This window comes from Oncorhynchus masou, chromosome 29, assembly GCF_036934945.1.
Source record: "Oncorhynchus masou masou isolate Uvic2021 chromosome 29, UVic_Omas_1.1, whole genome shotgun sequence".
Lineage (NCBI taxonomy): Eukaryota > Metazoa > Chordata > Actinopteri > Salmoniformes > Salmonidae > Oncorhynchus > Oncorhynchus masou.
The window spans coordinates 75,409,147-75,427,819 of record NC_088240.1 but is presented as its reverse complement, the minus strand read 5'-3'; the positions used below and the strand labels follow the sequence as shown (position 1 = coordinate 75,427,819).

Genomic DNA, 18,673 nt, shown 5'->3' with positions numbered 1-18,673 from the left:
TAGGTCTGATAAATTAATGTTGCATTGGAAAAAAAATATAAATCCAGCCATAGAGTATAACCTATCATCATCAAAATAAAAATAAAATGTGTTTATAACATGCACAATTTGAAGCATCGATTTATATAGAGCAAAAGTAACTAAATTCCAGCCCAGTAACTTTGATCACCGCATCATCCTTCGATTGTCTTGTCTGGCTTCCATGAAAAGCCCCCACCTGCTGATCTGCGCGAAGTGTGTGTGTGTGCCACTGACGAAGTACTTTCCTGGACATGCTAGCTTTTCTCGGCGGCGTATCATTTCAAACGCATTCTGTCGTGGTGTTATCCGTTAGCCTACTACTACTGGTAGTACCGGTAAAATGTAAGTTATGAATTGCAATTCACCATACAGCTGACACTTCTATTTCATCAATCATTTTCACTTCAATTTGGTTGTCCAAAATACTATCATCACTGCGTCTTTGCTGATGAATGCCCTGATCTCTGGCCAGTCAGTTGGTTACATTACATTGTTGTTTCGTCTATGTTAGAGTTGCGTTAATTCGATCTGGCATCAGGATAAATATGACTGAGTCTCTTGGGGAACCCTCTCTTGTTTGGTCTCTTGGGCATCACCTTGGGAAAGCTCAAGGCAGAGCGAACAATGCATTATAAACGAAGAGGGGCATATATTGGCCAAAAAATAACACATCTGATATTTATTTTTTTCCGGGGTGTGGAGAAAAGTGAGGCTGGCCATCCGCTAAACAGTAATTCAAATATGTCAGCCTAAGTATCAAAGTAAAAGTACATCATTTCACATTCCTTATATTAAGAACCAGACGGCGCGATTTGTTGTTATTTAAGTTTACAGGTAACCAGGGGCACACTCCAATACTCAAACATAATTTACAAACAAAGCATTTGTGTTTAGTGAGTGCCAGGTCAGAGGCAGTAGGGATGACTAGGGGTGTTTTCTTGAAAAGTGTGTGAATTGGACCATTTTCCTGTCCTGCTAAGCATTCAAAATGTAACAAGTACGTTTGGTGTCAAGACAAATGTATGGAGTAAAAAGTACACCATTTTGGAGTAAAAGCAAAAGTTGTGGATGTCAGAAGGTGAATTCACCAATTTGTAAGTCGCTCTGGATAAGAGCGTCTGCTAAATGACTTAAATGTAAATGTAAATGTCAAAGATATAAGTAGTAAAGTAAAGTACAGATACTCCCAAAAACTACTTAAGTAGTGCTTTAAAGTATTTGTACTTAAATACTTTACACCACTGGTCATTGCCTATCCAGACCCGGGACCGTTGTCGGGCACGGCTGTGACTGAGACGGGCAGGGACAAGTCATGTCCTCGGCTCCTGCTGGTCCTCAGGAGTTGCCTGCTATGGAGGCTGAGCCACTAACCAGATGTCATACCCGATCTCCCTTCCACTACTGTTTTGTTTGGGGGAACCCTCTCCCCCGGCTCAGGTGGCCAATGCGATTCCAGCAGCATTGCCACACGGTAGTGAGCCTAAATTGCTGACTGGACCCTATTCCTTTCTGCCACCAGATTATCACCAGACAAAGTTACCCGGCGAGCTACACTAGGGGACCTTCCAGCTGCACTGAACCCACCTGCTGCTACCTCCAATGACCGGTCCAGCCCTGACCTGGGCCCATCAGGGGACCAAGCCATACCACTGTCACTAGCTACTGATAGTACAGATTCACCTGACCCAGCCACCGCCTTGGGTCCCGTTCAGGGTGTCTGTGTCCAGGATGCCCCTGCCCAGCATGCACCACCTGACCTAGCTCCAATCCTGGTCCTGCAGTTACGGACTCACCAAGTACAGTGAGGATGGCGCTTCCCTCAAATGAACTCAAATGAACTGGCGGGGAAGGCTGTCAGGATACAGGTGTAGTTCCCAGCATCAGTCATCTCCACATATGTTATAGTGAAGGAGGAATCCTCTGTGGGGGATTATTTTCTGTGGAAGCACCAGAGAACTCCACTCTCCCCTTTAGGCACAAATCATCATGTGTTTCCCAAAGGTAGGACAAAAGTGAGCTATGCCAACCTCTTTTCTATCTGTTTGCTCTTACCGCCACATAACCTGAGTGAGCTTGTCCTGGAGCAACTGACTAAGTAGTGTGACATCATTAGCCAAGTACGCCATCATCTGTTAGTCAACACTGACCTGGGCTGTCAAAACTACTGGAGATGCAGAGAAGGGGGAGAGAGTGAGAGATAGAGAAACAGAGATTATTGGAGAGACAGACAGAAAGAGAGACAGAGAGAGAAACATAAACTAGGAATAATTAGATTCTCTTTGCATCCCTACAGATTTTTTTGACCGATCAGTGCTGCCGATATCAAAGAGAACTTTTGCTGCCTTCGTCTCTCTTCCTACTCAAAAAACTAGCTATATGAATGAAAAGCAACACAGAGATTGTATGTTCCAACATATTTCACATTGGGATTAATTTCTTTATTGTTCAGTTAATCCTGTGAGACAAAATAAGAAATATTTACAAGACCCTATAGTGAACAGAGACCTATGATAAATACAACGTTGTTGATGTACTCGTTTGTGATATTTTCATCCACTCCAACTCTACTCATTTAACACTCACAGTGCATGAGATGTGTATAATATGTGTATAATATTATTCTAAATAAAGTGTGAGGGTCAATATTATTTGTATTACACCCAATTCCAGAGTCATTAACAAAATCCATACATGTTGCATCGTTCAGTGCATGAGATGAATAAAACATTAATTCCATTATTTTATTGGAATTTCAGTGAATCTTCTGCATCCTATATAGTGCACTCGCAAGCATAGCAGGAGCACTCAAACTTCCTCCTTTCAGAGGAAAAAACCCGATGTTACATCTGTTACATGTGTATTGTGGTTCAGTGTAGGAAGTTTCTATGAAAACTCCCCTGATGGCATTTAATGTAACACAGGTCATTATGGTCTGAGGGATGGCAGTTTGATCAGGGAAAGTCAATTCAAATGAGTAGGACTTCAACTGTTGTGTGTAATTTAAGGGGATACAATTTGTCCTTGTGTCTCAGTGTACTGTTACCTGGTCTATATTACATTGAGCAATTAGAGACCAGTGTCTCATCGGAGGTGGAGTACAGTAGTGTCTAGTCTTCTTGGCTGGTCATCCAGTCGTTTGCTGTGTCCATGTTTACTTGATTAAGGTGTAAAACCTGATGGGTGAAGTCCAGAGCCAACTGAAGATATGTAGTTGAGATCAGCTGCTCTCTGAGTCAAGGAGAGCGAGAGAGAGAGAGAGATTGAGACAACTAGGCAACTATAATGCTATAAAACAAGTATAATCAAAGGTAATATCATAACGAGGATCCAATAAACAGTTCACTTACCAATTTATACTTTTACTGTACATGGTGGAGCCCTGGATTTCCCGGGTTAGTAAAGACAGAACGAGACACACTGAGTACGCTTGTGTAAATCATCTATACCTATACCGAGGTAGGTTATTTAGGGATGATGTGGTACATCAAAGATTGTGTATTGGAGAGTGCTCCTTTTCATTACAGCTATAACAAAATGCGTCAATGCAGTAAGGTGCCAGCAAGGTGCTAGAGGTGCAGTACTACTTACAGTGTCAGTGTTGGTTTGTCTGGTCGGAAGCTTTCCCTGACAGAGAACAGTAAAGGACTCAGTCACTACAGTATACTAACAGACCCACAGTCTGTCACAATGCTGCTATCGCTGTAACTAACCCATACAGGACATGGTGGGAACCATAGGTATACAATATCATAAGTGTTTAATTTAACTTTGTGGTGGAAACTCACTCTTGATGGTGGTGTTGGAGCTCCAGCTTTCTTAAATGATATGCACTCATACTCGTGTACACCTGCAGAAGCTGTGTGGGCATGTGGTGGGTGGAGAGAGAGAAAAACAAAATAGCAGCTGATGAAGTTGATAACGAGACAGATTGTTGTCAGCTCGCAAATATTTGCTACACTCTATACGCAAACCTCTCTCTGACCTTTAGTTCCTGGTGAATGGCTGGTGGCTATAGTATGGCTGGTGCCTGGTTGTGGTTGCTTGCGATCATGGTTTCTGTCCTGGATTTGGGTTGTCAGTTCGTGCCCTTCACGTCCTTTGTCAGTGCTGGACATGGACATATCCTCTGTCTGGGACGATCTGCTCAGTGCGTCTGTATCTGATGGACGTCAAAGATGATAAAGGACAACTGTGGTCATCAGCTTCAGCACAGAAAGGCTCTCCACTTTCATCTCAATACTTGTATGAATGATATTTCCATACAGTAATTGAAAAAAGTGTACTAGACTAAAATGTTCATGTTTTTCTCTAACCTTTCACTTCATTGTTCCCTTTCTTGTTCCTAAACAACATACAGAAAACATTTACATTTACTTCTAAAATAGTCTGCAAAATATTTACACACAAAACCTCAATTGTCTTTTTGAAATGTATTGTTATTTCCCCACAATTGATGGAAGAAATGTTTTCTCTTGAAATCAATGGTTTCTAGTTTTTGTTACAGCAGAAGAAAAATGACTTATTGGCGTAACCAATCACATTGGTTTCATAGACTCACCGATGATGAGATATGCCGAAATAGAGACCAAGAGCTACAGCAACCACTACCAACATCACAGCGACTGCTATACCTGCTGCTCCCTCTGGGCTTAGGGGTGGAGGGGTTTTATCTGCATTGCACCAACACAGGAACTCAATCAATAAACAAAACACAACCTATAGAACTGATGCTGATTGGATGTTGATTGTTTTTGCCATTAGATAGCTTTGATGGTCTACATCTAATGGTGAAAGTATCAGAGACCAGTACCTCTCACTGACAGACTATGGTCCACACTGATAACATTTCCGGTGAGATCATTCCTAGCATCACATCTGTAGTCCCCACTGTTGTTGTAGCTGACGCTCCTTATGATGTATCCAGCTTCATGTACACCTGTCTGCTGCCCGTTGAACAACCAGGTGAACGTAGCAGGCGGTACAGACTGAACAGAGCAGTAAATAAGGGTGAATGACTCCACCTCAGCGATGTGTCGGCCCAAGATGGTCATGGACTCTGGTCCATCTGTAAGCCCAAGAGCAGAAGACCCTCAGACTGTAGTAGTAAATACAACATGCACAGATGTCGTATCTTAATTTGAGCCAGTATGCTACAGCAGAAAAATTATGAATTATTCATTGTTTTATAGTTAATGGACATTTCAAAATGAAAATTACAAACTTCAGAAGACTTTTAAAACCTCAATAAGTTAAAGTGCAGGAAATGCAGGAAAGTTATCATGCAACAGGGTAATTAAATTAAGATCCTGCAACTGTATGATGAGGGCCAAGAATTTTTCCTGACCACATGACCTGAACAGAAATAAAGTGGGCTCTAAGAACTGGCGGAGCGGCAGGGTAGCCTAGTGGTTAGAGAGTTGGACTAGGAACCAGAAGGTTGCAAGTTCAAACCCCCAAGCAAGGTACTAATCTGTCGTTCTGCCCCTGAACAGGCTGTCATTGAAAATAAGAATTTGTTCTTAACTGACTTGCCTGGTTAAATAAAGGTCAAATAAGGGCAGTTTTCCCAGACACAGATTAAAGGTGCACTATGCAGAAATTGGTCCACCGTTTACTGGTTGCTAAAATTCAAGGAGTTTGCCTAATTTCAGTTTATGTGACAAAACAAGCAAGTATTGTGATGAGAATTATTGAACCATCTAAATTACTTTTATACATATTTTCCATAACACAGAATATTGTATTTTCAGCTGTTTTAAGCTGGTGTACAAAGCCAAAAGTAAAATTAAATGTAAGATGTGGAAACATAGAAATTGCGCACATAGAACAGATCTATTGCTTTTTAGACTTGCTTTCAATGAATGACAGATCTATAACTCACACTTCAATGTGAATTTGGTCGAGTCGGCCAATAATTAAAATATTGCAGCTTTAAGCCTTGTCCTGGATTTAAAATACTTGGAAGCATGCTTGTTAGTTCAGGACTAGGCTTAATCTGTGTCTGAGAATCCGAACCATAGATTATTAGATTAGTTATAGACCTTTACTCACAGTTCACTATCACGTTATAGGAGGCAGCAGCAGAGCTGGCAGGGTTGGTGAGTTTACACACATATTCTCCGCTGTCGTGTCTCTTCACAGGACTGATGGATACTTTCCTGTTTTCCTCTGAGAATAATATATTGCCACCAGCAGACAGAAGCTGACCTTCCTTCGTCCATTGTATAGTAGTGATGTTACCAGCAGCCTCACAGGTTAAGTTGGCGGAGCTCACATCTGCAAACAGATGGTTTGGTGGTCCTGTGATGTTGGCATCAGAAACATTCTCTGTAAAACAAGAGGACATAGCGAAAGACTGAGGAATATCAAAGACACCAAGATGATGATGATTTGTATGGTTTTGATGATGAGGATAAGGTCAAGTGATATCCATTTCAAACTTTCCTCATTGTAACTAAACTCTTAATCCTTATTGTCACGTATATTTTTCCACTTCTAAATTGATGACATATACCCATTGATTATTGAATGTGACTTCCCACTGGGCACACGCTGGTTGAATTCATGTTGTTTACACCTGAAATTACATTGAATTGATGTGGAATAGATGTTGAATTGACGTATGTGCCTCCTAATCTTAGTTCAACAGTCATATCCAATGTTTGTAAATAATATAAATGTAAACAAACACTGTATAGCCTCAAAAGATGGTTAAAACTATCATGTTGATATTCATAGCTCTGTCTATGAATTGGAGAATTGTTTCATTTCACCAGGCCCATATCTCAGCTTTTTACCAAAACTGAAGTGGGACGACCACTTTGTTATTTAACTCTCTTTGTCACGGCACTTGGACTTACCATACACAACCAGTTCAGTTGATCCATTGATTGTTTCTGCTGTAGCTGTTGTTATAGCCACTCTGTATCCTCCACTGTCAGCCAGGGTCAGATTCCTGAGCTCCAGAGATCCAGTAGTTTTGTTCAGAGTGATCCTGTCTCCGTATCCAGGCCCTATAGAGTCATCACCGGTAGAGGTTATAATGTTGGCTCCACCAACACTCCAGGATATTGTTATGAACGGCTGGGCTGGTGGGATTAGATTTGTGATGAACATCACTGTCCCTCCTTCTGCTCCATTCACAGAACCTTGTGGAAACAGACCCTGACCAGCACAGAGACCTGGAGGGAATACAGGACGGCAGAGAGCCTGGGCTCAGACAACATGGTGGTACACACTGTACACTAAAACGTTCCATCATTCAGGACCATTCTAAATTTACATTTACATTTAAGTAATTTAGCAGACGCTCTTATCCAGAGCGACTTACAAATTGGATGACTGACTCAGAGAACAGGCCCAGTAACAATCACACAGCACTAATAGTCAGACATAGCTAGCTATACGTACACACAACACAGACAGACTGTCTTGCACAAAAAGGAGTGTAGCCAACATTTGTAGTTCAAACACAGGAGAATAGGATGTGGAATCAACATTTTACTAATTTCACATGGTATCTGACAAATACATGAATCAATAAACTGAATAAGACATGATCTCTGACAGAGAGTTTTCTCCCCTACTTTGGTAATCAGAGTGTAAATACTGTACTCTACTGTACACAGTCATCTATAGTACAATAATTACATTTCAATTAAAAGAAACTGTAGCTGTGTGAAATTAGCAACGAGTGTAGTTATTGTGCAGTTAGGGCTACGTGCAATTACATTGTTTCTACGCTGTAAATGTACAACTCAAATAGCTGTAAAGTATGGCCTAGGTAGCAACAAGCAGTTTAAAGAGACAAAGAAGATATCTGCTTTACCTGTGAGTATGAACAGAGTGAGAGAGATGGCTACTGCAGTTTCCATTGTTGTTGGAATACTTTGTTCTGTTCCAGATTTAGAAAGTGCTTCTAGTACACTCACAGTATGATGCTATAGAATAGGCTGAGGTACTATCTTTTAGAGCTGCCTGCCTGGTGACAAGGAAGTTCCCCATTTACTGTAAGCCACATTGCAGTGACCTTTGTGTCCGTTCAGGTAATGGCCCTGTAATGTTATTGTGATACAGATATTTATGGTTTACTGTACCTGAAGGAGAGGAATTCGGTAAACTGGATAATGATCTGCATGGCAGATAAACACACACCTTTTCCTAGCATCATCGTTCATTAATGTGATCCACCATTCAGGATTGGGCCTTGCTGTGGACCATGATCCGGAATGAAGTTAGGACACAAGGATGAGGACCAAAACTACAGCTTTTAATGAATCCAATAAACAAGCTTTAGTTTAGTCGTCAACCCAAACATGAACTTCAACTACAAGCAAGTTGTGGATCTTATAACTTTATTCAGTCTTTACCTGGACAGCCACACCCTCAATTAGGCAATTACTCACGTTTGTTAGACAATGTTATGTTTTGGTAACATTTCCCTTCATTATAAATACACTGAACAAAAATAATAACGCAACATGCAACAAACAAAGATTTTACTGAGTTATAGTTCATATAAGGAAATCAGTCAATTGAAATAAATAAATTAGGCTGTAATCTATGGATTTAACGTGATTGGGAATAACGATATGAATCTGTTGGTCACAGAAACCTTTAAAAATTGTAGGGGCGTAGATCAGAAAACCAGTCAGTATCTGGTGTGACCACCATTTGCCGCATGCAGCGTGACACATCTCCTTTGCAAAGAGTTGATCAGGCTGTTTACTGTGGAATGTTTTCCCACTCCTCTTCAATGGCTGTAGGAATTTGCAGGATATTGACGGGAACTGGAACACGTTGCCATACACGTCGATCCAGAGCATCCCAAACATGCACAATGAGTGACATGTCTGGTGAGTGAGCAGGTCATGGAAGAATTGGGACATTTTCAGCTTCCCGGGAATTGTGTATAGATCCTTGCGACATGGGGCGTGCATTATCATGCTGAAATATGAGAGGATGGCGGTGGAGGAAGGACACGACAATAGGCCTCAGGGTCTCGTCACGATCTCTCTATGCATTCAAATTACGATCGATAAAATGCAATTGGGTTTGTTGTCTGTAACTTATTTCTGCCCATACCATAACCCCACTGCCACCATGGGGCACTCTGTTAACAACGTTAACATCAGCAAACCGCTCGCCCACACCACGCCATACACGCTGTTTGCCAGCTGCTCAGAACAGTTAAACCGGGATTCATTTGGGAGAGCACACTGCTACAGCGTGCCAGTGGCCATCTAAGTTGAGCATGTGCCCACTGAAGCCGGTTACAATGCCAAACTGCAGTCAGGTCAAACCCTTTTGAGGACAACGAGCACGCAGATGAGCTACCCTGAAACAGTTTCTGACAGTTTCGTCCTGGGCTGGCATTGTAACACGTGATCTGCGGTTGTGAGGCCTGTTGGACTACTGCCAAATTCTAAAAAATTCTCTAAAGCAGCTTATGGTAGAGAAATGCACATTAGATTATCTGGCAACAACTCTGGTGGACATTACTGCAGACAATATTCCAATTGCAGGATCCCTTAACTTGAGACATGTATGGCCAGAAGCACGAGTAGAGGACATCACAAGGCTGCTTCCGACTGTTTTACGACAGATGCCGGGAGCTGACACTGTCATCGTCTATGTGGGGTCAAATGACATCACGAGGGCTAGCTTGGAACATCTGAAAATGTATTTAAAAAAAACTGATTTTAGCATTAATATACCCCAAAAAACATCCAATCGTTGGGCCACGGGTGTGATAGATTCCGCAGGCAGCTGGCATTACACATCTGGCCAAATTATTATTGTTGCTCTGCTGGAGTCACTTTTATAGATAACGTTGACACCTTCTGGAAACAGAAGATGCTCTACAGGAGTCCATCCAAATCATCTTGGCTCCTGGACTCTGTCATCGCATTTCAAGGCTGCATTGAAACAATGACTTATCAATGACCCAAGACCAGCTCAATTAATCCCTACCATTGTGACAATGAGTCATCATAATGCTGCATCAAATGTACGTTATCCTACGGACACAATCTAAGTAACTTAATGTATGTCCCCCTAATTACCCTGAATACCTTTGTTAATTAGCTATTAGATGCAGTAATCATGAGCCTATGAACCAGAGTTACACTATTAGCACTGAGGCCGTGTGCCCTAGTAGGAAGACCACTTTCTACAGCTCACCCTGCACTATCAAGTCTACTTCTGATAGGCTCCAGGTAAAGCATTAAAAACAATCAAGCAACCCAGAAAAGTGCTAAAAATAACCCATATTAACATTTGCAGCTTGAGAAACAAAGTCCATGAAGTCAATAACTTGCTTGTAACAGATTACGTTCATATTCTGACTACCTTTGATGATACAGTGGTAGGAATACACAGTTATAACATTTACCGAAAATACTAAAATGCCAACGGGGCTGGTGTTGCGGTCTATATAAAGAACCACATTCATGTAAATCTAATGTTAAATACTGATTTTAGTAATAATGCTACATTCATCTGCCTCACCTAAAGCCCATTATTGTGGGAAGCTGCTATAGACCACCAAGTGCTAACAGTCAGTCTCTGGATAATATGTGTGAAATGCTTGATAATGTATGTGATATCAACAGAGAAGTATATTTTCTGGGTAATTTAGATATTGACTGGCTCTCATGAAGCTACCCACTCAAGAAAAAAATCCAAACATTAAATGTCACTCCCTGACCGTAGAGAGCTTTATATGTCTCTATTGTGGTTTGGTCAGGGTGTGATTTGGGTGAGCATTCTATGTCCCTTTTTCTATGATTTGTATTTCTGTGTGTTTGGCCAGGTGTGGTTCTCAATCAGAGGCAGCTGTCCATTGTTGTCTCTGATTGAGAACCATACTTTGGTAGCCTTTTTCCCACCTGTATTTGTGGGTAGTTTTCCATGTATAGTTGCCTGTGAGCACTACGTTGGCTTCACGTTTTCGTTTGATGTTTATTGTTTTGTTGGTGACATCTTATAATAAAGAAGTATGTACGCTCACCACACTATACCTTGGTCCTCTCTTTTCATCAGCCGTGACAGTAAACAATGCCTGCAACCTGGTTCAAGTTGTCAGTCAAAATACCAGGGTAGTTACAAACAGCACGGGAATGAAATCATCAACATGTATTAATCACATCTTTACTAATGCTGCAGAAATGTGCTTAAAAGCAGTATCCAAATCCATAGGATATCGTGATCACAATATAATAGCCATATCTAGGAAAACCAAAGTTCCAAAGGCTGGGTGTAATATAGTGCATAAGATGTCATACAAGACGTTTGTAATGATTCATATGTTGATGATGTGAAGAATATTTGCTGGTCTGTGGTGTGTAATGAGGAGCAACCAGACGCTGCACTTGACACATTTATGAAATTTGCTTATTCCAGTTACTAATATGCACGGGCTCATTAAGAAAATGACTGAAAAAACTGTTAAATCCCCTTGGATTGATGAGGAATTTAAAAAGTATATGTGACCAAATTTTGAAGGACAGGAATTGTACTTTTGAATTCTGTAAAGTCCGTGTGGAAGAGGTGAAAAAATGATTGTTGTCTATTAACAATGACAAGCCACCCGGATCTGACAATCTCGATGGAAAATTACTGAGAACAATAGGGGACGATACCGCCACTCCTATTTGCCAAATCCTCAATATTTGCCCTCAGTGTGTGCCCTCGGGCCTGGAGGGAAGCTAAAGTCATTCCGCTACCCAAGAATATTAAAACCCCCTTTACTGGCTCAAATAGCCGACCAATCAGCCTGTTGCCAACTCTTAGTTAACTTCTGGAAAAAAATGGTGTTTGACCAGATACGTTGCTATTTCACAGTAAACAAATTGACAACAGATATAGGGAAGGACACACATATAGGGAAGGACACTCAACAAGCACAGCACTTACACAAATTACTTATGATTGGCTGAGAGAAATTGATGATAAAATGATTCTGGGGTCTGTCTTGTTATATTTCAGTGCAGATTTTGACATTATTGATCATAGTCTGCTGCTGGAAAAACATATGTGATATGGCTTTACACCCACTGCTATAATGTGGATAAAGAGTTACTTGACTAACAGAAGGCAGAGGGTGTTCTTTAATGGAAGCCTCTCAAACATAATCCAGGCAGAAGCAGGAATTCCCCAGGGTAGCTGTTTAAGCATCTTGCTTTTTTCAATCTTTACTAACGACATGCCACTGGCTTTGAGTAAGGCCAGTGTATCTATGTATGCAGTTAACTTAACACTATACACGTCAGCAACTACAGTGACTGAAATAACGGCAATACTTAACACGGTGTTGCAGTTAGTTTCGGAATGGGTGGAAAGGAATAAGTTAGTCCTAAATATTTCCAAAACTAAAAGCATTGAATTTGGGACAAGTCATTCACTAAACCCTAAACCTCAACTACGTCTTGTATTGAATAATGTGGAAATTGGGCAAGTTGAGGTGACTAAACTGTTTGGCGTAACCCTGGATTGGAAACTGTCATGGTCAAAACATATTGATACAACAGTAGCTAAGATGGGGTTAGAGTCTGTCCATAATAAAGCGTGACTCTGCCTTCTTAACAACACGATCAAAAAGGCAGGTCCTACAGACCCTGGTTTTGTCGCACCTGGACTACTGTTCAGTCGCGTGGTCAGGTGCCACAAAGAGGGACTTGGGATAATTGCAGTTGGCTCAGAACAGGGCAGCACAGCTGGCCCTTAAAAGTATACGGAGAGCAATCATTAATTACATGCATGTCAAACTCTCATGGCTCAAAGTGGAAAAGAGATTGACTTCATCATTACTTGTTTTTGTAAGAGCTGTCTGTTTAAAATACTAGCACACAGCTTAGACACCCATGCATACCCCACAAGACATACCACCAGAGGTCTCTTAAACGTCCCCAAGTCCAGAACAGACTATGGGAGGCGCACAGTACTACATAGAGCCATAACTACATGGAAGTCTATTCCACATTGGGTAACTGATGCAAGCAGTAGATTCAGATTTAAAAAACAGGTAAAAATACACCTTATGAAAACTCTGGGACTGTGAAGTAACACAAACATAGGCACAGACACATGCATACACACATATGATAACATATGCACTATACATACAGATTCAAATGGATTCTGATGGTTATTGATTCCTGGTTTGATTGTTTATGTAACACCAGTGAATTTGAGCACTGTTTCCATGATGTGGAACAATGTTAGGGTATTAATGTTGAAAAGCAACCTCTATAGTAAAACATAATTGCATATGTTTCGGGAAACTAGCTAGGTTGAATTTGGTTATTTGAGCTTTTCCCCTGATACGTAGACATCTGTAACAGGGTCAAGTTGTTTTTTCTTGAGGAACACGCAGATGATGTTTTGTTTTATTGAGATGTAAATGTGAGTCTCTGAGTAATTTTGTCATCTGAAGCATTATAGTAGTGAGCTTTTGTATAGTGTTTTTTGCTGATAAAAGTGGTTTGTCTATTTGGTTACTGATGATTGTTTATTCTAGGAGTTGATTTAACTTAATTAAGCATTTGTTCTGGTGTGTTTAAGTAGGATTCTTTATACCGGGACGGATGGAAGTTATCTAAAATATGTGAGTTGAAGGAGCCAAGGGAAAATGCGTTTACATTTCTATTAAATATCTGGGATTAAATTACGGATTTCTTACACTGAGAAATGTACGACAGTTAATTGTATCTAAGGGTAGCATGTTCATTTAAGTAAACATATACATTGACGTTATTTAAAACTTATGATTAATGATTTGAGGTAAAGGGGAATTATCATTAAGGTTTGCAAATATATACACATAAAACATTTGTTAGGACTATTTGTTTTAGTGCAAAGGTATTTTAAAGTTGCACGCTCACATATGGAACTTTATGAGTTTTTATTTTATGAGTTTTAATTACACAAGTGAATTTTTTTGATTTTAAGGGTTCTTTAATATGTCTAATGTAGTATGGAACATGACTATAAATCACATGCCTTAAAGCTAGTCACAGGACCAGGCAATGACTTCCCTCAGGCCTACAACAGCACAGGCATACATACATAATGCAATTGAATGTCTCAATGCTAGTCACAGGACCAGGTAATGACTTCCCTCAGGCCTACAACAGCACAGGCATACATACATAATGCAATTGAATGTCTCAATGCTAGTCACAGGACCAGGTAATGACTCCCCTCAGGCCTACAACAGCACAGGCATACATACATAATGCAATTGAATGTCTCAATGCTAGTCACAGGACCAGGTAATGACTTCCCTCAGGCCTACAACAGCACAGGCATACATACATAATGCAATTGAATGTCTCAATGCTAGTCACAGGACCAGGTAATGACTCCCCTCAGGCCTACAACAGCACAGGCATACATACATAATGCAATTGAATGTCTCAATGCTAGTCACAGGACCAGGCAATGACTTCCCTCAGGCCTACAACAGCACAGGCATACATACATAATGCAATTGAATGTCTCAATGCTAGTCACAGGACCAGGCAATGACTTCCCTCAGGCCTACAACAGCACAGGCATACATACATAATGCAATTGAATGTCTCAATGCTAGTCACAGGACCAGGTAATGACTCCCCTCAGGCCTACAACAGCACAGGCATACATACATAATGCAATTGAATGTCTCAATGCTAGTCACAGGACCAGGCAATGACTTCCCTCAGGCCTACAACAGCACAGGCATACATACATAATGCAATTGAATGTCTCAATGCTAGTCACAGGACCAGGTAATGACTTCCCTCAGGCCTACAACAGCACAGGCATACATACATAATGCAATTGAATGTCTCAATGCTAGTCACAGGACCAGGTAATGACTCCCCTCAGGCCTACAACAGCACAGGCATACATACATAATGCAATTGAATGTCTCAATGCTAGTCACAGGACCAGGTAATGACTTCCCTCAGGCCTACAACAGCACAGGCATACATACATAATGCAATTGAATGTCTCAATGCTAGTCACAGGACCAGGTAATGACTCCCCTCAGGCCTACAACAGCACAGGCATACATACATAATGCAATTGAATGTCTCAATGCTAGTCACAGGACCAGGCAATGACTTCCCTCAGGCCTACAACAGCACAGGCATACATACATAATGCAATTGAATGTCTCAATGCTAGTCACAGGACCAGGCAATGACTTCCCTCAGGCCTACAACAGCACAGGCATACATACATAATGCAATTGAATGTCTCAATGCTAGTCACAGGACCAGGTAATGACTCCCCTCAGGCCTACAACAGCACAGGCATACATACATAATGCAATTGAATGTCTCAATGCTAGTCACAGGACCAGGTAATGACTCCCCTCAGGCCTACAACAGCACAGGCATACATACATAATTTAATTGAATGTCTCAATGCTAGTCACAGGACCAGGTAATGACTCCCCTCAGGCCTACAACAGCACAGGCATACATACATAATGCAATTGAATGTCTCAATGCTAGTCACAGGACCAGGCAATGACTTCCCTCAGGCCTACAACAGCACAGGCATACATACATAATGCAATTGAATGTCTCAATGCTAGTCACAGGACCAGGTAATGACTTCCCTCAGGCCTACAACAGCACAGGCATACATACATAATGCAATTGAATGTCTCAATGCTAGTCACAGGACCAGGTAATGACTCCCCTCAGGCCTACAACAGCACAGGCATACATACATAATGCAATTGAATGTCTCAATGCTAGTCACAGGACCAGGCAATGACTTCCCTCAGGCCTACAACAGCACAGGCATACATACATAATGCAATTGAATGTCTCAATGCTAGTCACAGGACCAGGCAATGACTTCCCTCAGGCCTACAACAGCACAGGCATACATACATAATGCAATTGAATGTCTCAATGCTAGTCACAGGACCAGGTAATGACTCCCCTCAGGCCTACAACAGCACAGGCATACATACATAATGCAATTGAATGTCTCAATGCTAGTCACAGGACCAGGTAATGACTCCCCTCAGGCCTACAACAGCACAGGCATACATACATAATTTAATTGAATGTCTCAATGCTAGTCACAGGACCAGGTAATGACTCCCCTCAGGCCTACAACAGCACAGGCATACATACATAATGCAATTGAATGTCTCAATGCTAGTCACAGGACCAGGCAATGACTTCCCTCAGGCCTACAACAGCACAGGCATACATACATAATGCAATTGAATGTCTCAATGCTAGTCACAGGACCAGGCAATGACTTCCCTCAGGCCTACAACAGCACAGGCATACATACATAATGCAATTGAATGTCTCAATGCTAGTCACAGGACCAGGTAATGACTTCCCTCAGGCCTACAACAGCACAGGCATACATACATAATGCAATTGAATGTCTCAATGCTAGTCACAGGACCAGGTAATGACTTCCCTCAGGCCTACAACAGCACAGGCATACATACATAATGCAATTGAATGTCTCAATGCTAGTCACAGGACCAGGTAATGACTCCCCTCAGGCCTACAACAGCACAGGCATACATACATAATGCAATTGAATGTCCCAATGCTAGTCACAGGACCAGGCAATGACTCCCCTCAGGCCTACAACAGCACAGGCATACATACATAATGCAATTGAATGTCTCAATGCTAGTCACAGGACCAGGTAATGACTCCCTCAGGCCTACAACAGCACAGGCATACATACATAATGCAATTGAATGTCTCAATGCTAGTCACAGGACCAGGTAATGACTCCCCTCAGGCCTACAACAGCACAGGCATACATACATAATGCAATTGAATGTCTCAATGCTAGTCACAGGACCAGGCAATGACTTCCCTCAGGCCTACAACAGCACAGGCATACATACATAATGCAATTGAATGTCTCAATGCTAGTCACAGGACCAGGCAATGACTTCCCTCAGGCCTACAACAGCACAGGCATACATACATAATGCAATTGAATGTCTCAATGCTAGTCACAGGACCAGGTAATGACTCCCCTCAGGCCTACAACAGCACAGGCATACATACATAATGCAATTGAATGTCTCAATGCTAGTCACAGGACCAGGTAATGACTTCCCTCAGGCCTACAACAGCACAGGCATACATACATAATGCAATTGAATGTCTCAATGCTAGTCACAGGACCAGGTAATGACTCCCCTCAGGCCTACAACAGCACAGGCATACATACATAATGCAATTGAATGTCTCAATGCTAGTCACAGGACCAGGTAATGACTCCCCTCAGGCCTACAACAGCACAGGCATACATACATAATGCAATTGAATGTCTCAATGCTAGTCACAGGACCAGGTAATGACTTCCCTCAGGCCTACAACAGCACAGGCATACATACATAATGCAATTGAATGTCTCAATGCTAGTCACAGGACCAGGTAATGACTTCCCTCAGGCCTACAACAGCACAGGCATACATACATAATGCAATTGAATGTCTCAATGCTAGTCACAGGACCAGGCAATGACTTCCCTCAGGCCTACAACAGCACAGGCATACATACATAATGCAATTGAATGTCTCAATGCTAGTCACAGGACCAGGTAATGACTTCCCTCAGGCCTACAACAGCACAGGCATACATACATAATGCAATTGAATGTCTCAATGCTAGTCACAGGACCAGGCAATGACTCCCCTCAGGCCTACAACAGCACAGGCATACATACATAATGCAATTGAATGTCTCAATGCTAGTCACAGGACCAGGTAATGACTCCCCTCAGGCCTACAACAGCACAGGCATACATACATAATGCAATTGAATGTCTCAATGCTAGTCACAGGACCAGGTAATGACTCCCCTCAGGCCTACAACAGCACAGGCATACATACATAATGCAATTGAATGTCTCAATGCTAGTCACAGGACCAGGCAATGACTTCCCTCAGGCCTACAACAGCACAGGCATACATACATAATGCAATTGAATGTCTCAATGCAAGTCACAGGACCAGGCAATGACTTCCCTCAGGCCTACAACAGCACAGGCATACATACATAATGCAATTGAATGTCTCAATGCTAGTCACAGGACCAGGCAATGACTTCCCTCAGGCCTACAACAGCACAGGCATACATACATAATGCAATTGAATGTCTCAATGCTAGTCACAGGACCAGGTAATGACTCCCTCAGGCCTACAACAGCACAGGCATACATACATAATGCAATTGAATGTCTCAATGCTAGTCACAGGACCAGGTAATGACTTCCCTCAGGCCTACAACAGCACAGGCATACATACATAATGCAATTGAATGTCTCAATGCTAGTCACAGGACCAGGTAATGACTCCCCTCAGGCCTACAACAGCACAGGCATACATACATAATGCAATTGAATGTCTCAATGCTAGTCACAGGACCAGGCAATGACTTCCCTCAGGCCTACAACAGCACAGGCATACATACATAATGCAATTGAATGTCTCAATGCTAGTCACAGGACCAGGCAATGACTTCCCTCAGGCCTACAACAGCACAGGCATACATACATAATGCAATTGAATGTCTCAATGCTAGTCACAGGACCAGGTAATGACTCCCCTCAGGCCTACAACAGCACAGGCATACATACATAATGCAATTGAATGTCTCAA

At 41.8% G+C, this 18,673-nt stretch overlaps 1 protein-coding gene across 1 annotated transcript; it reads right to left on the bottom strand.

Moving 5' to 3' along the window:
- Positions 1-2,420: 2,420 nt before the first annotated feature.
- On the bottom strand, positions 2,421-8,042 carry LOC135520555 (carcinoembryonic antigen-related cell adhesion molecule 6-like). The gene is made up of 11 exons (XM_064946192.1): positions 7,850-8,042; positions 6,882-7,202; positions 6,073-6,348; positions 4,832-5,086; positions 4,580-4,691; positions 4,335-4,363; positions 4,004-4,180; positions 3,807-3,877; positions 3,610-3,645; positions 3,369-3,400; positions 2,421-3,249 (listed from the first exon to the last, which is right to left on the bottom strand). Coding segments are annotated over exons 1-11 (1,356 nt in total). The 5' UTR covers positions 7,896-8,042; the 3' UTR covers positions 2,421-3,248.
- Between the last annotated feature and the right edge of the window lie 10,631 nt (positions 8,043-18,673).

Bases quoted from the DNA above. Each gene is read 5' to 3' on its own strand.
- LOC135520555 (XM_064946192.1), bottom strand. From the start codon at position 7,895: ATGGAAACTGCAGTAGCCATCTCTCTCACTCTGTTCATACTCACAG. The intron at 4,692-4,831 runs GTACTGGTCTCT...GGTGCAATGCAG, and splicing joins CCATAGTCTGTCAGTGAGAG to ATAAAACCCCTCCACCCCTA. The intron at 4,181-4,334 runs GTTAGAGAAAAA...GACGTCCATCAG, and splicing joins AGGGAACAATGAAGTGAAAG to ATACAGACGCACTGAGCAGA.